We start from the raw sequence: 15,981 nt of genomic DNA, 5'->3' as shown, positions 1-15,981 counted from the left end.
TTACACACGCCTGAGAAAAACATTATAGCAAATACAACTTGTGAAGTATGTTATTATAATTCAATTCATCGAAAGTTATAAAGGGGCTATAGAAAATGATACAAAATATTAAGATTGTACTTTTTGTACTTTTATTAGAACTTAATACAAAATCAGTCTTAATACTGGAATAGTGTAACTTAAACTCAAAGTAAACCAAACATTAAAATCTAACGCCTACGTTTTTTCTGTGGAGTCTTTTCCTCTTCAATTGCTTCACCATTTTGTTCTTCGTCTGCTACTTTTCTTCTCACAGGTCCTGTATGAGTTATAGGAATTGCCCTCTCGTCCTTCAAACTACTGAATTTAGAAGCCGTAACTGTTAAAACACCATCAGAAGAAAGTTTAGACTCGACTGTGTCAGCATTGCAATCTTCTGGCAAGAGATATTTTCTTGTAAACTGTCGCGATACAAATCCGTGTTCGTCCTTCTTTTCTTCGTGTTTCCCTTCTACAATAATGTATCTGTCTGATGTTTTCACAGAGATCTCTTCCGGACTGAAATGCTGTACATCCAAATTCACTTGGAACTTATTTTTGTCACTCTTGATTGACGATCCAAAATCTTTTGCAACTGCAGACAGATTTTTCCAAGGACGAATGTAACGGCGGATCTGTAGAGTCGGGGGCTCAAGTACATCCGTCAAAAAATCTTCCGGTGAAATGTCCATGCCAAAAAGCTGGTTACGGATACGCTTAGGGCGAATGTCGTCGAACCAATATGGTAATAACGCCATTCTTCAATGAATTAACAAGAAAACCGCGTTAGAATATGGTTAAATCGCTCCGAAATTCGCTTGGAAATTTGCTCGTCGCTCTGACTCGGTGCGCTCGCAATACAAACTTGGGAAGTGACGTATCTCACCGGCTTTTATATGAATAAATCGGGTACTCCAGAAGTAGCTTGAATTTTCCAGAAATTGTACACTACTACATCTAGCGGCGAGTTGTAGAACTACTAGAACATTCAGCTTTGTAGTTTATAGAATTTTACTGGAATACTAAAGAAACACTTATGGTCTATTGCATACTAATCGTACTATGAAAGCTATTTAATAAATGATTCATAAAAATGGTTACAATTAATGAAATGTGTATATTTATTATTTCTCAAGATTAAATTAATAATATTAGGAGAAATAAAAACCATAAACACTGCTGCGCCATCTCGAATTTACTTACAGTATCTCTTGGTGGGTGCGACTTCCGCGAACTACGAAATACTCAACTGTTACAAAATATATTTTGTGCACCTAGTAGTAACAAGTTTAATGACAAAAATATAACGCCTAAAAACGTAACTTTCATTATTGTTATGCAAAATACGTAAAATATTATGAATTATGAACCAAGTAAAGTTAACATAAACTTTAGTTACGCTACTAGATACAAGATGGCGCTATCAGTACAAAAATGCTTGTCAAGCATTGATTATTAACTCACAGGCTTCTGGAACTATCCTTGCAATGAAACCACGTTTCTTTTTTTACAGGCACCGAACGTTATTAAAACACTTGACTGTACTCTTGTAATCTAAGCTCAAAAATCTTATCACTTAAAAATCTGGACTACTTAACGACACCTTTTGATTTTATTGTTAGGTATTGGTGAAATACATTATAGGATTCATATATATCATAATAATTATCGTAGATAAATACAGGTTCATAAATTGTGAAACGTACTTATATCTTCTTATTAAGTAAAGTAGGCACTTATTAATTTGTTAAAAATTAAACCGGACTAACCTAAAAATTGTCGCATGGCAGCTACCGGCTAACGATTTCACTAATAATAACGCAATGGAATTAAAATTTATGAGTTAAATACTTAGCATTTTTCTGATTGTCTACTTTACAATTCATCAAGGATCTTCCTGTGAAGTATTTTGACGTAAAAATTTACGTTTAATATTCCTACCTAACTTACTTACTTCCTGTAGTTGCCCACTTAAAAACTAGGTAGTCATTGTCTTATATACGAGTATGTTACATAAAAACAACGATATCTATGTGCTTTGGATCGAAATCATCAGTTTGTTATGAATTCATGACTATAAGAACATTACATAAAGTGTAACTTTATGATTTAATGTTTAAATTCACTTAGACTAGGTAGACTCAACAAGGATTCAACAATACAAACTTATCATTAATAAGTACAAAATTATTATGAAATTTTCTTTTAGTAACACTGCATAATAATTTATGTTCATGCCTATTACTTCTGGAAAATGATTCTTCGTTTCAAAATTAGGTCTTGTCTATGAATACCTACTGTTTATTTCTGATGAGTATATTAAAATTAATTTTATTTTTCGCGTTTTCCTTTATTAAATATAAAATATGAAGACTAGAAATTGAAGTTGTTTCTCGATAAAAATTTTGGTAGATTCAAAGACATTCCTGAGTAAGAAGATGTAAGAAGTTAATAGGTGTATTAGATAATAAAACTGATATATTTATTGTAAAATAGAGTTAACATGGCAATGTCTGCACGTGTCTCTGCATATGTGGAGTTATTTTTGCTTTCTATTTGGGTATAATGACGAAGGAATTAAACAATGAGCGTGTTAGAAACCAGTGACAATAGAAAAAATATAAAATTTAAGAAATTGACCATTGTTTGGATCTTGTAATGTAAGTGAAGTTGAGTGTATCTTGCATATTTGTATGTACAAATTAATCATGAAGGTTATTAGTATGCCTACCTTACAATCAGCGTCAACCCTTTTACACCCCTATAAGGAGAGGTTTTTTCCTCTCTACCACTCCTTGGAGGGGTGTAAATGGTAGAGTTTAGCCAACAATGCAGGCCAATGAATAATGGTGACAAATGGAATAACATCCTACAAAGAAACTAACCTCGTAATTTATATATTCTTCGTTCTGTTGCTGTGGTCTTTACCTACCCCGACGAAAAATAAGCATAAAGTGAATGCATGTGTGTATATCCTATACAATAGCTTTAAAAACACTAGCTTAACATTTTCTAGGTACGTTATTAAATTTGCTACGCGTAGCTTATAACATGGAGTAATTATTTAACATACATTAATTTTATATACTTTATTTTATTTTATTTAAATAAGCCAAGGAGAGCTTATATGTTTGAAAAAGAAAGTGTTTGTGTCTATTTATCGACTGAAGAAAATGGTAAACTTTGTAGGTAATTCCCACAAAACGAACATAAACTGAATTTATAAATACGCAAAATAATTTCTAGAAAAGTACTTCCATTTTTAACTGTCATTAAAATCAATACTATAGATACGACTCCACAGCTCCACGAAAAACCGGATGCTGTTTGCGCTGCTTGTGGCGAATAGAGGCACTAAATATCGGAAATAGACGGAATGTTCTAGACGGCTTATGGAAATTGTTAAAAAATACTACTTTTTCAATAAAACTTGCAAAAAAGATCAGTAAACTTTTAAATGATTTACTCTATTCAATGTTTCAAACGTATAGCCTGCAAATATTTCTGTCAGAAATGTTAGTTTTGAATACTTTTATCACGAAGTTTCTGGAAAGTTCTCGAACATTCCGTGAAAATATCAGAAAATATTACTAGCGCTGCGCGCGCCAAGTAGCAGTACTAAAATTATTGATCAGAAATCGTCAACATTTCAACAAATAAGTATTTTTTTTTCTTTCGATGCATAATGGTAGGAATTAAATCTATAGGTACCTTAACTGAAAATTAAATGAAATACTACATTATTCTCTTTACGCTATGGAACAGTCAAGAGCACGTCAAGCTTGGCACTTTGTACTTTGAACCGTTGTTATCGTAAGCGGCATAGAGTTGGATTTAAGTCATAAGTGTCAAGCTTGACGAGCTCTTGAACCTGAACCAAGTAGCTCAATACAGCTACATTAAAAATAAATATATATATATTATATATATAACAATTTTTTAAGTAATATGAATATTGTGGGCCACAGAATTAATTTTACAAACTACGACCATAATTAATTTTTAAATGGGTATACGTAGTTTATTTGTGTCATATTTCTGTAATATTTCTAGGTAGGTAGTGAAGGTACGTTAAATAATAAATATTTATTCCACACCACATCACGTGTTACTATTTTGTTTGAAAAATCATCTGGCAGTATCTGTGATAAAAGTTTTTAGAGAGGCGGTTTTAGACGCCGCCTATTATCACCGGCTGGCTGAGGCAGTCTCTTTGGACGAGAGACGCCAAGGAAAGTGTCACACTGGCCGAAAATGTTTGACAGTTTTTAGTTACGTAAATTGTCATTGCAGCGATTGCAAATTGTTTGCCCGCGTTTGATAAAAAGCTATTTGTAAAAACCACGAAACATTATATTTACATTTATATTTATGTCATAAAAATACAATTTAATTATTCTTCTTTACTATAAATAAAGTAGCTGTTTCTATTTATTGCTAAAAAAAGTTTACAGTGAGTGTTCTCAGAAAGTTAAAAAAAAAAAATCTTTATGATTCTAATATTCAATTCAATCAATAATAATTCTATTCAATCCAATCGCTTTCTCTATTTTATTAAGTAGTCATCAAACGTACAAACCCACTAACCAACCAATTGTTGAAATTTTATTGTTCAACATGTATTTTGTTCACAAGGTTTAGTCAGTTAAGTATATTTAAAATCGAGCCGAATGTTCGTACCTCTGACGAGTAGAAGGTTCTGTCTCGAAACTTCTACTCACAGATAGATGTCGTACACACAGCGTCTCTATAAATACAGTGTGACAGTTCGAGCCGGCGTCATTTGAGAAAATTACAAAGAGAGAACGAGACGCTATTCGCTGCGAAATTTATACACGTGTTCTGTGAAACGCAAGTCATTATTCTGTGAAGTACTGAGTGTTATTGAAGAAAAGAAGTGATAATGCCTGAAGAAATGGAAACACAGCCTGCGGAGGTAGAGACCTTCGCCTTCCAGGCGGAAATCGCCCAGTTGATGTCCCTCATCATCAACACCTTCTATTCGAACAAAGAAATCTTCCTACGAGAACTGATCTCTAACTCGTCCGACGCCTTGGATAAGATCCGGTATGAATCTCTCACGGATCCTTCAAAACTTGACAGCGGTAAAGAGCTGTACATCAAGATCGTGCCCAACAAGAGCGAGGGCACTCTAACCATCATTGACACCGGTATTGGTATGACAAAGGCTGATTTAGTCAATAACTTGGGTACCATCGCCAAGTCCGGGACAAAGGCGTTCATGGAGGCACTGCAGGCGGGTGCTGACATCTCTATGATCGGTCAGTTTGGTGTAGGCTTCTACTCGTGCTATTTGGTCGCGGACCGCGTGACTGTCCACTCCAAGCACAATGATGATGAGCAGTACATGTGGGAGTCGGCTGCTGGAGGCAGTTTCACGGTGCGCCCTGATCATGGAGAACCTCTCGGCCGTGGCACCAAGATTGTCCTGCACATCAAGGAGGATCTGGCCGAGTATCTAGAGGAGCACAAAATCAAGGAAGTTGTGAAGAAGCACTCCCAGTTTATTGGCTACCCTATCAAGCTCGTTGTAGAGAAAGAGCGCGAGAAGGAACTGTCTGATGATGAAGCTGAGGAGGAGAAAAAAGAAGATGAGAAGGAGGACGACAAGCCCAAGATTGAGGATGTTGGAGAGGATGAGGACGAGGATAGCAAAGATAAAAAGAAGAAAAAGAAGACTATTAAGGAAAAATACACAGAAGATGAGGAGTTGAACAAGACCAAACCCATCTGGACCAGAAATGCTGATGACATCACCCAGGAGGAATATGGAGACTTCTACAAGTCCCTCACCAACGACTGGGAAGACCACTTGGCTGTCAAACACTTCTCTGTTGAAGGTCAGCTTGAATTTAGAGCTCTATTATTTGTTCCCCGCAGAGCTCCCTTCGACTTATTTGAAAATAAGAAGCGCAAGAACAATATTAAACTGTATGTCCGTCGTGTATTCATCATGGATAACTGTGAAGATTTAATCCCGGAATATCTTAACTTCATAAAGGGTGTGGTTGACAGTGAGGACTTGCCCTTAAATATTTCTCGAGAAATGCTGCAACAGAACAAGATTTTGAAAGTAATTAGGAAGAACTTAGTTAAGAAATGTTTAGAACTATTTGAAGAACTAGCAGAGGACAAAGAGAATTACAAGAAGTTTTATGAACAGTTTAGCAAGAACCTGAAACTTGGTATTCATGAAGATTCACAAAACAGGTCAAAGTTGGCAGACTTGCTCCGCTACCACACATCTGCCTCTGGCGACGAAGCATGCTCCCTCAAGGAGTATGTATCTCGTATGAAGGAGAACCAGAAGCACATTTACTATATCACTGGTGAAAACCGTGACCAAGTTTCCAACTCTTCCTTTGTTGAGAGGGTCAAGAAGCGTGGCTATGAAGTTGTATACATGACTGAGCCTATTGATGAGTATGTAGTACAACAAATGAGGGAATATGATGGCAAGACCTTAGTCTCTGTCACCAAAGAAGGCCTGGAGCTGCCAGAAGATGAGGAAGAGAAGAAGAAGCGTGAGGAAGACAAAGTAAAATTTGAAGGCCTCTGCAAAGTTATGAAGAACATCTTGGACAACAAAGTTGAGAAGGTGGTAGTATCTAACCGATTAGTTGAGTCACCATGCTGTATTGTCACAGCTCAATATGGTTGGTCTGCAAATATGGAACGTATCATGAAGGCACAGGCCCTGCGTGACACCTCTACTATGGGCTACATGGCTGCCAAGAAGCATCTGGAAATCAACCCTGATCATTCCATCATTGAGACACTCCGTCAGAAGGCAGATGCTGACAAGAATGACAAAGCTGTTAAAGACCTGGTTATCCTGCTTTATGAGACTGCTCTGTTGTCATCTGGCTTCACCCTTGATGAGCCTCAGGTGCACGCTTCACGGATCTACCGTATGATCAAACTTGGTCTTGGCATTGATGAGGATGAGCCTATTCAGCCTGAAGAGCCTAGCAGCGCTGGTGATGTACCTCCATTGGAGGGTGATGCTGATGATGCATCCCGTATGGAAGAAGTTGATTAAGTTATTTTGTTTTTAAGTACTCCGCCTAAGTTCTGTGTTACTATGTAATGCAAATAGTTTTATGGTGTACAGCCAAAGACTGATTTAGTTCAAATTCCATTTTCTTTTAAAATTAATAAAATGGTATTCACCATTCAAAATTATTTTTGTTGTTATTGATTACACCTTTAAATGTGTGTGGATTGAGTGAGCATGGTCCAAACGAAGTTTAAAAACGGTCAATAAGTTGTTCTAAACCAATATCATTAATAAATCGACTGCTGCCAATGTTACAGCTGTCTGTGTTATTCTTAGCATGATTGAAAAATTTTGTGTATTTTTCTAGATATTTCACATTCAATAGTTTACCTTGTCAGAATTTGCTAGAAATTAATTGAAAGTGGTAGAATCGTTAGTATTCATCACCGAGGGTCGTATTCTAGAACTCTACTCGATGCTCAAGTTAGGATTTTAGTATGGTTTAGAGCACTCGAAATCACACTCGAGTCCCTGCCATTAGGGTCGTATTTCCAGTGCTTGTGTTGCCAGGGCAATCCTGACTTGAGCATTGATTGAATAGAGTTCTAGAATACACGACCCTGAGTGTATATTCAAGAATTGCTACCTTTGATAGTATTCTGAGAAATTAAAAAAAGTAATTGACCAGCCATTTTGATATCAGGATTTTTTAATTTAATCAGGTACTTAAAGTAAATAGGAAGCGTATACTTTAATTCGTGAAAGTAGCAACATATCAAAGGTAGCAATTATTTAGAAAAGGTAGCAATTCTTGAATATACACTCGGCGCCAGATGTCACAGGCGACAAGCCATCCTGACGGTCATTACCCTCGTAGTCGATTCCACTCACAGACCACATAAGTGCTTCCACTAGTGGCACCACGAGAGGCTTTCGTGTCCGTCAAGGATGGATGGACCAGACGAGATGATTTATACAAATCAAACGGCTAATACTTTATGGTCTCTTAACACTAGATCACCACTCATACGGTTCAAATAAAGAAAATGCCATATCATTTAACTCGAGTACTTGTTTTATAATTTATAACTAGCCACAAAAAAGTATCTTCCTTCACTTCACAAATATATAATATAATGTACCCGCGCCGCAATATAAATTTGGTTCGTTCCCACAAGTTCTATTCAGTAGTTTCTGTTTATTGTAGAACTACTGGGACAAAAACTGTGCCTTATTCCATCGTGACCATGGTTGAGTTGAGACTAGCCAGTAAAAAAGTCGCTATTTAGGTGGTTCTAGTCGCAACAAAAAGTCCCAGTATCCCGGTCTGACTAAATTCTGTTTCAAGAATAATGGAGCTAGCGGGAAAAAATCATTCCAAGTAGTTACATTGGTTAGTTCTATTTTTGTTATGAATATAATATCACGGGTCATGCCTTTTCAAATTGCTTAAGAAAATTCAAACAAAAATTAATGATTACATATACCTACATATGTATAAGTTGAAACGGATCCAAGTCAGCATTTTGGCTGGTTTTCAGTTGGAACCTCTTTTACAAGATGAGGTGGCACGTAAGTAACTAGTGTGGTAAAAACACTGATATTATAAAATGTATCTTAAATATTAATAGGGACTATTACAAGACTTGAATGTATGTATATAAAATACTACACTTTTCTGGGATTATTACATGAATTGAATGTATTGGTATATTACTGCACTTCATCATCATCATATCAGCCGGAAGACGTCCACTGCTAAACGTAGGCCTCTCCCAAAGATTTCTAGACCAGCTGATCGGACGCGACGTGCATCCATCGCTGCACTTGTTAGGAATCATTACAAGAATTGAATGTATGAAATACTGCTCTTGTGAGACATTAATAAAGAAGCACTAGAACTAGAAAAGGCTGCCACTGGTGAAGTAAGCAATTGCATTAAAGTTTATTTTTCTTAAAGCAATAAAAATAGCCAAAAATCGTTACTTAGCCGCTCAGCGGGAGCGCTAGATAGTACTGTTTTATTTTAATTTTGAAAGATTGTATGGATGACAGGTTGCGCAAGAGAGGGGGAATATTATTCCATATTTTAGCGGCCATATATTTGAAACTACCCTAAAAGGCGGTTGTTCTATGCGGAGGTACTTTGAGAACAACACCACGCGAAAGAGGAAACAACCTTTGTGTTCGACAGGACCAGGTAATGAAATGCCGTGCCGCCCGTTGCCCTGTCAGTCACCATCGGGCGCTGGTCGACGTTGGATCTGTGTGAAATCTACCGCTGGTATCGACTCAGTAGGAAAGTCTTAACATACATTCACGTATGAACACATATGGCTTTATTATACCACGAGTATGCTTTGGTATTGTAGATATAGATTAGTGCTTTTTAGCGTTCAAGACCAAACTATGAGCTTATGTACGTGGAATCGCACAATAATAAAGAAAGAATTATACCTACAATAATTGCTATTGTACACCAAACTACAGAACATAATTAGAATATTCTTGATACCTCAGTTTCTAGTACGATCAATACAACCGCGCTATGGCGTTTGTATAGCGTTAGGGCGAATCCAGAAATTACTACAGAAACAATTTGCATGGTGCTCTAATAAAATGGTATTAAAAATACATATAATGTTTACAAATAATGGAAGGTAAATTTGTTTTAGTGTAGTTAAAATAAGGATTTTTTTTTTTCAAATTGTCTATAGACCGACGATGTAGTAATTTCTTTTGTCAAAACGGTACTACTTATTGACTAGAAAAAAAAAGAATATTAGAAAATAATTAGTAGAGACCGTTCGTAAGTAATCGACGTTAGAAATCTGTGGCGCAGCCTATTATAGAAACTGTACAAAATACATGTTTACAAAAGACAGAAAAAGAATCTTTATTAATGTTGCAAATGTGAGGGCCATCTTTTAAAGATTGCGCGTCAAGTGCATAGATTATGATTGTGTGCAACAGAATGAACGTTTCGAAAAGTAGGTAAATAGTAAAACACAACGGAAAAAGAAAAACATTTTTTTTTAAGTAATTAATTTATTTCCATTTTTGTTTTTTTGTTAAAGAAACTTGTAAAATATTCATAAATAAGATAAAATCTTTAGAAGGTATTATGCTATTTCAAAGGTAATATAAATAAATAGACAAAATGTTATATAATAGTTGTGAGTAATAGTCATTGGTGAAAACCTATCACAATAAACGACTAAATCTGGATTTTTCTCACGACAACGCAACGAGAATAGAAAACGTTTTTTTTTTTCGACAAAGACGACATTCGGGCTTTTTCGAGAATTTTCACAAGGGCGGTCAATAAACGCGACAACAACATAATTATATATATTGTATAGAAAGGTCGTTGACCCGGCTGGCTGTGTGTTGTTATGAAAAAGTAAAAATCTATACACAATAATAAAATGTCTATAAAAAGGAATTCGAAACTGTCATTTTTGTTACACTGACAAATTACATAAAGAAAACGTGCGAAATAAACACTAATAATACCGTTTTTCATAAATAACATTGTGTCATGGTTAACTGGTGGCATTATTATGCTTTTTAAAATCTATTTTGTCAAAACTTACTTTTCCAAGTTCCGTCGCTTTATTATCGAAGGCGTGCTATATCAGTATATCACTTATAATTTTACTGTAACTACTTATAAAGCGTATAAATCTAAACATTTTTGTTAGTTCTCCCAAATGAGCAGTGTAGTTGTGAAAATTTGACAATTTCAAGTGTAAATTGCTTAGGTAATGACTGTCAATCAGAGAGATATTGAAATAAGTTTTTTTTATGATACCAGGGGACACGACGAACAAGTCGTAAGCCCGGGGTTAAGCGATACGCCTATCCATAACAGTTGTAGTGCGACTCAGTGCTTTAAATCTCAATTATCTGAGGGACACTGCGACTGTGAATATCACCTTGAAACAAATTGACAAACCTCGTGTACCTGTAATTTCACCAGCACCCTTTCCCTTCAAAAACTGAAATACAGTAATGCTCACATTATTGCGTGGCGACAGAAGTAGTTTAGGTGGCAGTATTTCCCTAGACGAACTCATTCACGAGAAGCGCTACTGCTACTGTGCGTGTGGTGTTGAATGTCATTTCTAGTCATAGTAAGTACCTAATTCCCAACATCGTTTACCGAGACATACATGTTACAAAAAAATATATATATTATCGAGTTCTTAGGTTTTGCGAACACATAGGAAATGAAACTATTTTTCACCCTTTACAGGTCCCATGGCCACGTTGGTTTGAAAAAAGAAATATACGCAATTTAAATCCGGAAAAGTAGTTTCATTTCAAATACATAATTTTCACACCTATCAGCGTATGACAAGTCCCACTCAGCACAGGCGAATATCCTGGCGCCCTCTAGTACGCGGGCGATCAAAATAGCTTTTGCCGCTCGCGACGGCGACGACGCCTCCAAAGAGCTTGCGTCGTTGGCGGCGCAAGCGAAGTCAACGGGCTATCGCTTTTCAACATCATTAAAATTTATAAACTGCACCATTTGCAAACGATTTTCCGATCACTAGGGAAAAATATGACTGTAAGTATTCCATTTTGATCGCGTGCCTACTAGAGGGCGCCAGGGCACGGGTGCTACAAAATGTGCTAGCGCCGATGCTGAGTGAGACTTGTTATAAGCAGATGGCGCTCAGCGCCCCCTATGCGTCCGCCGCACACCCTGCACAATAGGTCCGCACTGGGGGTCTACTCTCGATCTCTGTCCGAAACAATTACTGTCAAATAAGTAATATTCGACCAAATTAAACGACAGGTATCAAGTATGGAGCTTTATTTGCATCACGCGGCTTTTCATTTGGTCGAGTATTGCTTATTTGACAGTAATTGTTTCGGACGGAGATCGAGAGTAGACCCCCTGGTCCCACTGCAGTCCGTCAGGCGCCCTAGAAGTTCTTGTCCAGTCGGCATAATCAAATAAAATATGGATTGGCTAAAAAATTATGAATTAATAAAGAATGGTGTGTATACAACCAACTTCATCGAACTAATAATTTTGCCGAGGGATGGCACGCCCGATTAAATCGTGTTATTAATAAAAATTACGTAACCATCGCGAAATTGCTCTCCGTTTTGGTAAGAGATATTTCCATTAACAAAATGGCAATATCTAATGCCAAAACTGGACACTCGCAAAATAAGCGACAGAGGTTGTTAAAAGAAAGAGATACATTTATAATAAATACCCAAATGTCATTGATTCACAAGGAAATATCAGTCGGTCATTTCTTAGAAAAACTTCGATGAACTATGTGAATCAATTTCATTTATCAGTGGTTAATAAAAGAGGTTTTATTTAAAAAATGTCAGTGGGGCCACGAGGCCAAAAATTTACTTGTTAAAACTAAGACCGTTGGTTCCACCATCTAAGTGGAACCACGAGTATTTGAAAATCCTACTGGACCCACTTGTGGAACCAAACAGTGGGTCCAACAGTCCTAAATGGTTATTTCGCAACAGAAAATCATTTACAAAGAATGATTCACAAATATATTTCGTATGAATCATGCCGCCTACATGCTGAACCAGGTGTGCGAGTGCTTTAAAAGCTATAAATTTAAAATTTTGACTTTTGAAAAATTGTTGCGACAAGTCCGGATTCTAAAATAGGTTTTTTCCATGTTATTCAGTTTTGTCTATCTATGTATAGCCATATCACATAGACAAAGTCCCCCAGCAAAGGAGCATGGTCCATCTTCTAGTCAATGTAAACATTGTTTTATTTTTTTTATAAAGTTGACGAAACTGAAACGAGATAATGACGACCTCTGTGGTCGAGTGGCTTGCCCACCGGTTTTCATGTTGTCGCCATCTCTAAGGTCCCGGGTTCGATCACCGTATGAGTGTGGAAACTACTAGTACTTATGTGATCTGTGGTGGAAACTTTTCTATATTGTCTCGGATCTGGGTGTTTGTGGTACCGTCGTCGTCGTTGTTTGTCATTTCTATAACACAAGTGCTTGCTGTTGTTGTTCTCTAATATTTATTTCCCGATATTTGAAAAAGGACTCATACCCGTGTCATGAAACCTGTAATTATGTAGTGATAATAATATAGTGAATAATCACTAAAATTTTAAAATCTGGGAAATACTTTTAAAACGAACTTCAAGGAAGAAAGGGTCATGATATGAGAGGTAATCAGTTAATTCTATCAAATAATTTACAATCCTTAACAATTATTAGGCCTTCGCGTTATTATTTTATCTAGACCAAATTATTCCAATTTTAATGTAGACTGGATAGCGTATTGATTAGGTTCTTGATTGCGATTACAAGTTCGTTGGTTGATGTGATTTATACAATTAAATAGGAACGTTTAAAGTGGCAAATGTTCAGCAGTAAAGAAGTATTGACTTCCACTTGACAACGATATCCATCTTAGCGTCGAATAAGCTTGTTATCACGAATAGACTGCATTGCGTCTACAGACAAATTTCCGTTTTGCGTGGTTCGGTATGAAAAGAGCTCTGGAAAATTCTGTCCATAGAAACCGGGGCGACCGATTGTGCTCGAACGTTGAATGAGTCGCTATTGTTTGGACAACATAATCGTCGTAATTCTAGAGAATTCAGACCAACGACATTTCCACATGCTCCTACTGGATGCTGCTATTGGTAGGAGCGCAAAAACTAATGTGTGCTTGTGCTCCTACCGTGACTTTGTGCCTAATCAGTACACTAAAGTAGAGTAAAAAATATATTCTTAAGCTTAGAATAATAACTCATAGAAACCTAGTCCGCCCACGCTAAGTGAGGCAAATTGAAGCGCTCCCAATGGGCCTACACGAGCGGGCGGGCCGTCAGTGCTCAAGGTCAACTTGCACCGCGAACAGATCAAGAATTTTAGCTAAAAATGACGAAATGTGCGGTAAATGAGTGTAAAAATACGTCAGACAAACATAAAATAGATACTAACATCACATTGCACAAGGAAACAACGCGTAAATAACTTGTATTTTTATATAAATATTCACTAAAACCGAAAATTAACCTACTACTAAAACTAGCCTACATTAATTTGATTTTTGCCTTGCCTTGTGACAGTTCGTTTGATATGAAACTATCATTCTTTGCGTTATTATTCTAAGTTCCTAAGTTAATTTAATATACATGTCACTTTTATCTCTATTTTTCTCGTTGAAGATAGAAAAATTCACCAAAAATGGATCTATCCTGGATTCTACCGCAAAACACAAATAGGTATCCTAAAAAAACGTCAGAATGTAAAATACTAAATATAAACGTTACCTTTGCGAGTGATTTTCAGATTAGTTTTCTCTACCTAATTTAGGTGGTAGTTTTTTATTTGTATACTCGAATAGGTACATGAGAAAACAAAAGAGGTTGGCAAGTGAAGATTCGTGGTACGTGCCTACCTCAGAGAGACACACGTAATTGTATGTTAACTTGTCGATTCTAACGAAGTCTAACAATCGATTCGGTATAGAGAAGAATCAATAACCACTGCAGGCCCTTATTTAACATGTTCCATTTTTTTTTAATTCTTAATAGCACGAGCCCGTCCGATGGTTCCCGCTGTCACACCTAGTGTTGTCATTTCATTTTTTAAATTCTCTATCCAAACGAATTGGACAACAAATTTTTCTGGTAATTATTGTATGTAGGGACATTTTAAAGGAAATAATTTTTTGAACAATAGTTTTTGCTAACGTATAATATATAAATAAAGTTGGCATATTGTACAACTGGTGCGTCTGTTCGTCCATACAATAAATTTAATCTACGGCCTTGTGTTCATCATCTGCTGGCAGTGCCGGCGCCGGCGGTGTGCACATTGCTGTCTCACAGTAAATTACTGCTGATTTGGTTAGTGCTCTGCACTGCGCTCCTTGTATCTGCACACACCAGACTGCGATGTTGTTGCAAGTAGATGGGTGTGATACTGGATGAACATCTGTCTGTGAATTACTAATAATGTTAATTTTAGAATTCCACAATGTTTTGGTAATTAACTGTAGGCAATGCTGTGTGATTGTATTCTGAAATAGATGAGCGTTGTGTCTAATATAGTCATTATCGTAACAACAAATACATTTTTGTTGCATAGGGAGCTATAAAGGATATTTCATTAAATAAACCTATTTAGATCAAGCTCACGCCTCACTATTTTTAGAATGCACGAAACATGACGGCATATCTGCTCCAGAAATATCGTTCTAATCTTGCTCTGAAATCTTGCCTAAATCACCGTCAAAGAGAATTAATAAGATAATAAAGAACAGATATTTATCGTGTTTACAAAAAGAATAGATTAAAATTATAACGGAAGTCAACTTTAGGTACATTTGTAGAATTTTCTACCCCTCAGATAATCTGATTGAGGGTCGAAAATTCCAGGTTGACGGGAGCGAGAACAAACATCAATTCGGTTGCTGTCTCTTTCGTACGTAAACCGTTCAAGTCTGGCATTTTCCAGATTCGTCGTGTGGGTGGCCATGCGCAAGATTTTATTTCCATGCTTTAAGCATGCTTTTCCCATTTTTCAATTATAAAACTCTAGAAGTGTTCAGTTTTAATGTTTTTTAGACAGAAAATTAAATGAAAAAACTTAGATATGCATTTTTATACGTAAATATTTAAATATTTTTTATTTAATTCTGTCCAATGAGTCAGAGTATCATTACTTGGTCGCAAATAAAAACAAATTTAGAAAGAAATCCTATATTGGTCCTACAGAGAATTGAACCCGGGACCTCGAAATCTATTGCCCAGAGTCTAATAATTGGTCCATCACAGTAATCAAAATTAACTTATCATTGATTTTGTACTACATAATAATAATTGAGCATGAGTTTAATATTTCTAAAACGCAATATCTGCATATTCGTACTATAGGCTGAACAACACAATATACACAATATGACAAAAT

General features: G+C 36.3%; 2 protein-coding genes across 2 annotated transcripts; one reads left to right on the top strand and one right to left on the bottom strand.

Moving 5' to 3' along the window:
• Positions 1–209: 209 nt before the first annotated feature.
• On the bottom strand, positions 210–880 carry LOC113228153 (protein lethal(2)essential for life-like). The gene has a single exon (XM_026461364.1). The coding sequence runs from the start codon at positions 774–776 to the stop codon at positions 210–212; it is 567 nt and encodes a 188-aa protein (XP_026317149.1). The 5' UTR covers positions 777–880.
• A 3,931-nt stretch (positions 881–4,811) lies between these two features.
• On the top strand, positions 4,812–7,224 carry LOC113228152 (heat shock protein 83). The gene has a single exon (XM_026461363.1). It carries the CDS (start codon positions 4,922–4,924, stop codon positions 7,079–7,081), a length of 2,160 nt encoding a protein of 719 aa, XP_026317148.1. The 5' UTR covers positions 4,812–4,921; the 3' UTR covers positions 7,082–7,224.
• The last annotated feature ends 8,757 nt before the right edge of the window (positions 7,225–15,981 follow it).

The sequence above is a fragment of the Hyposmocoma kahamanoa genome, unplaced genomic scaffold (assembly GCF_003589595.1).
Source record: "Hyposmocoma kahamanoa isolate Upper Pololo Valley unplaced genomic scaffold, ASM358959v1 224, whole genome shotgun sequence".
NCBI lineage: Eukaryota > Metazoa > Arthropoda > Insecta > Lepidoptera > Cosmopterigidae > Hyposmocoma > Hyposmocoma kahamanoa.
Note: the sequence above shows the minus strand (reverse complement) of the source record. Positions and strands in the feature narration are given on the sequence as shown.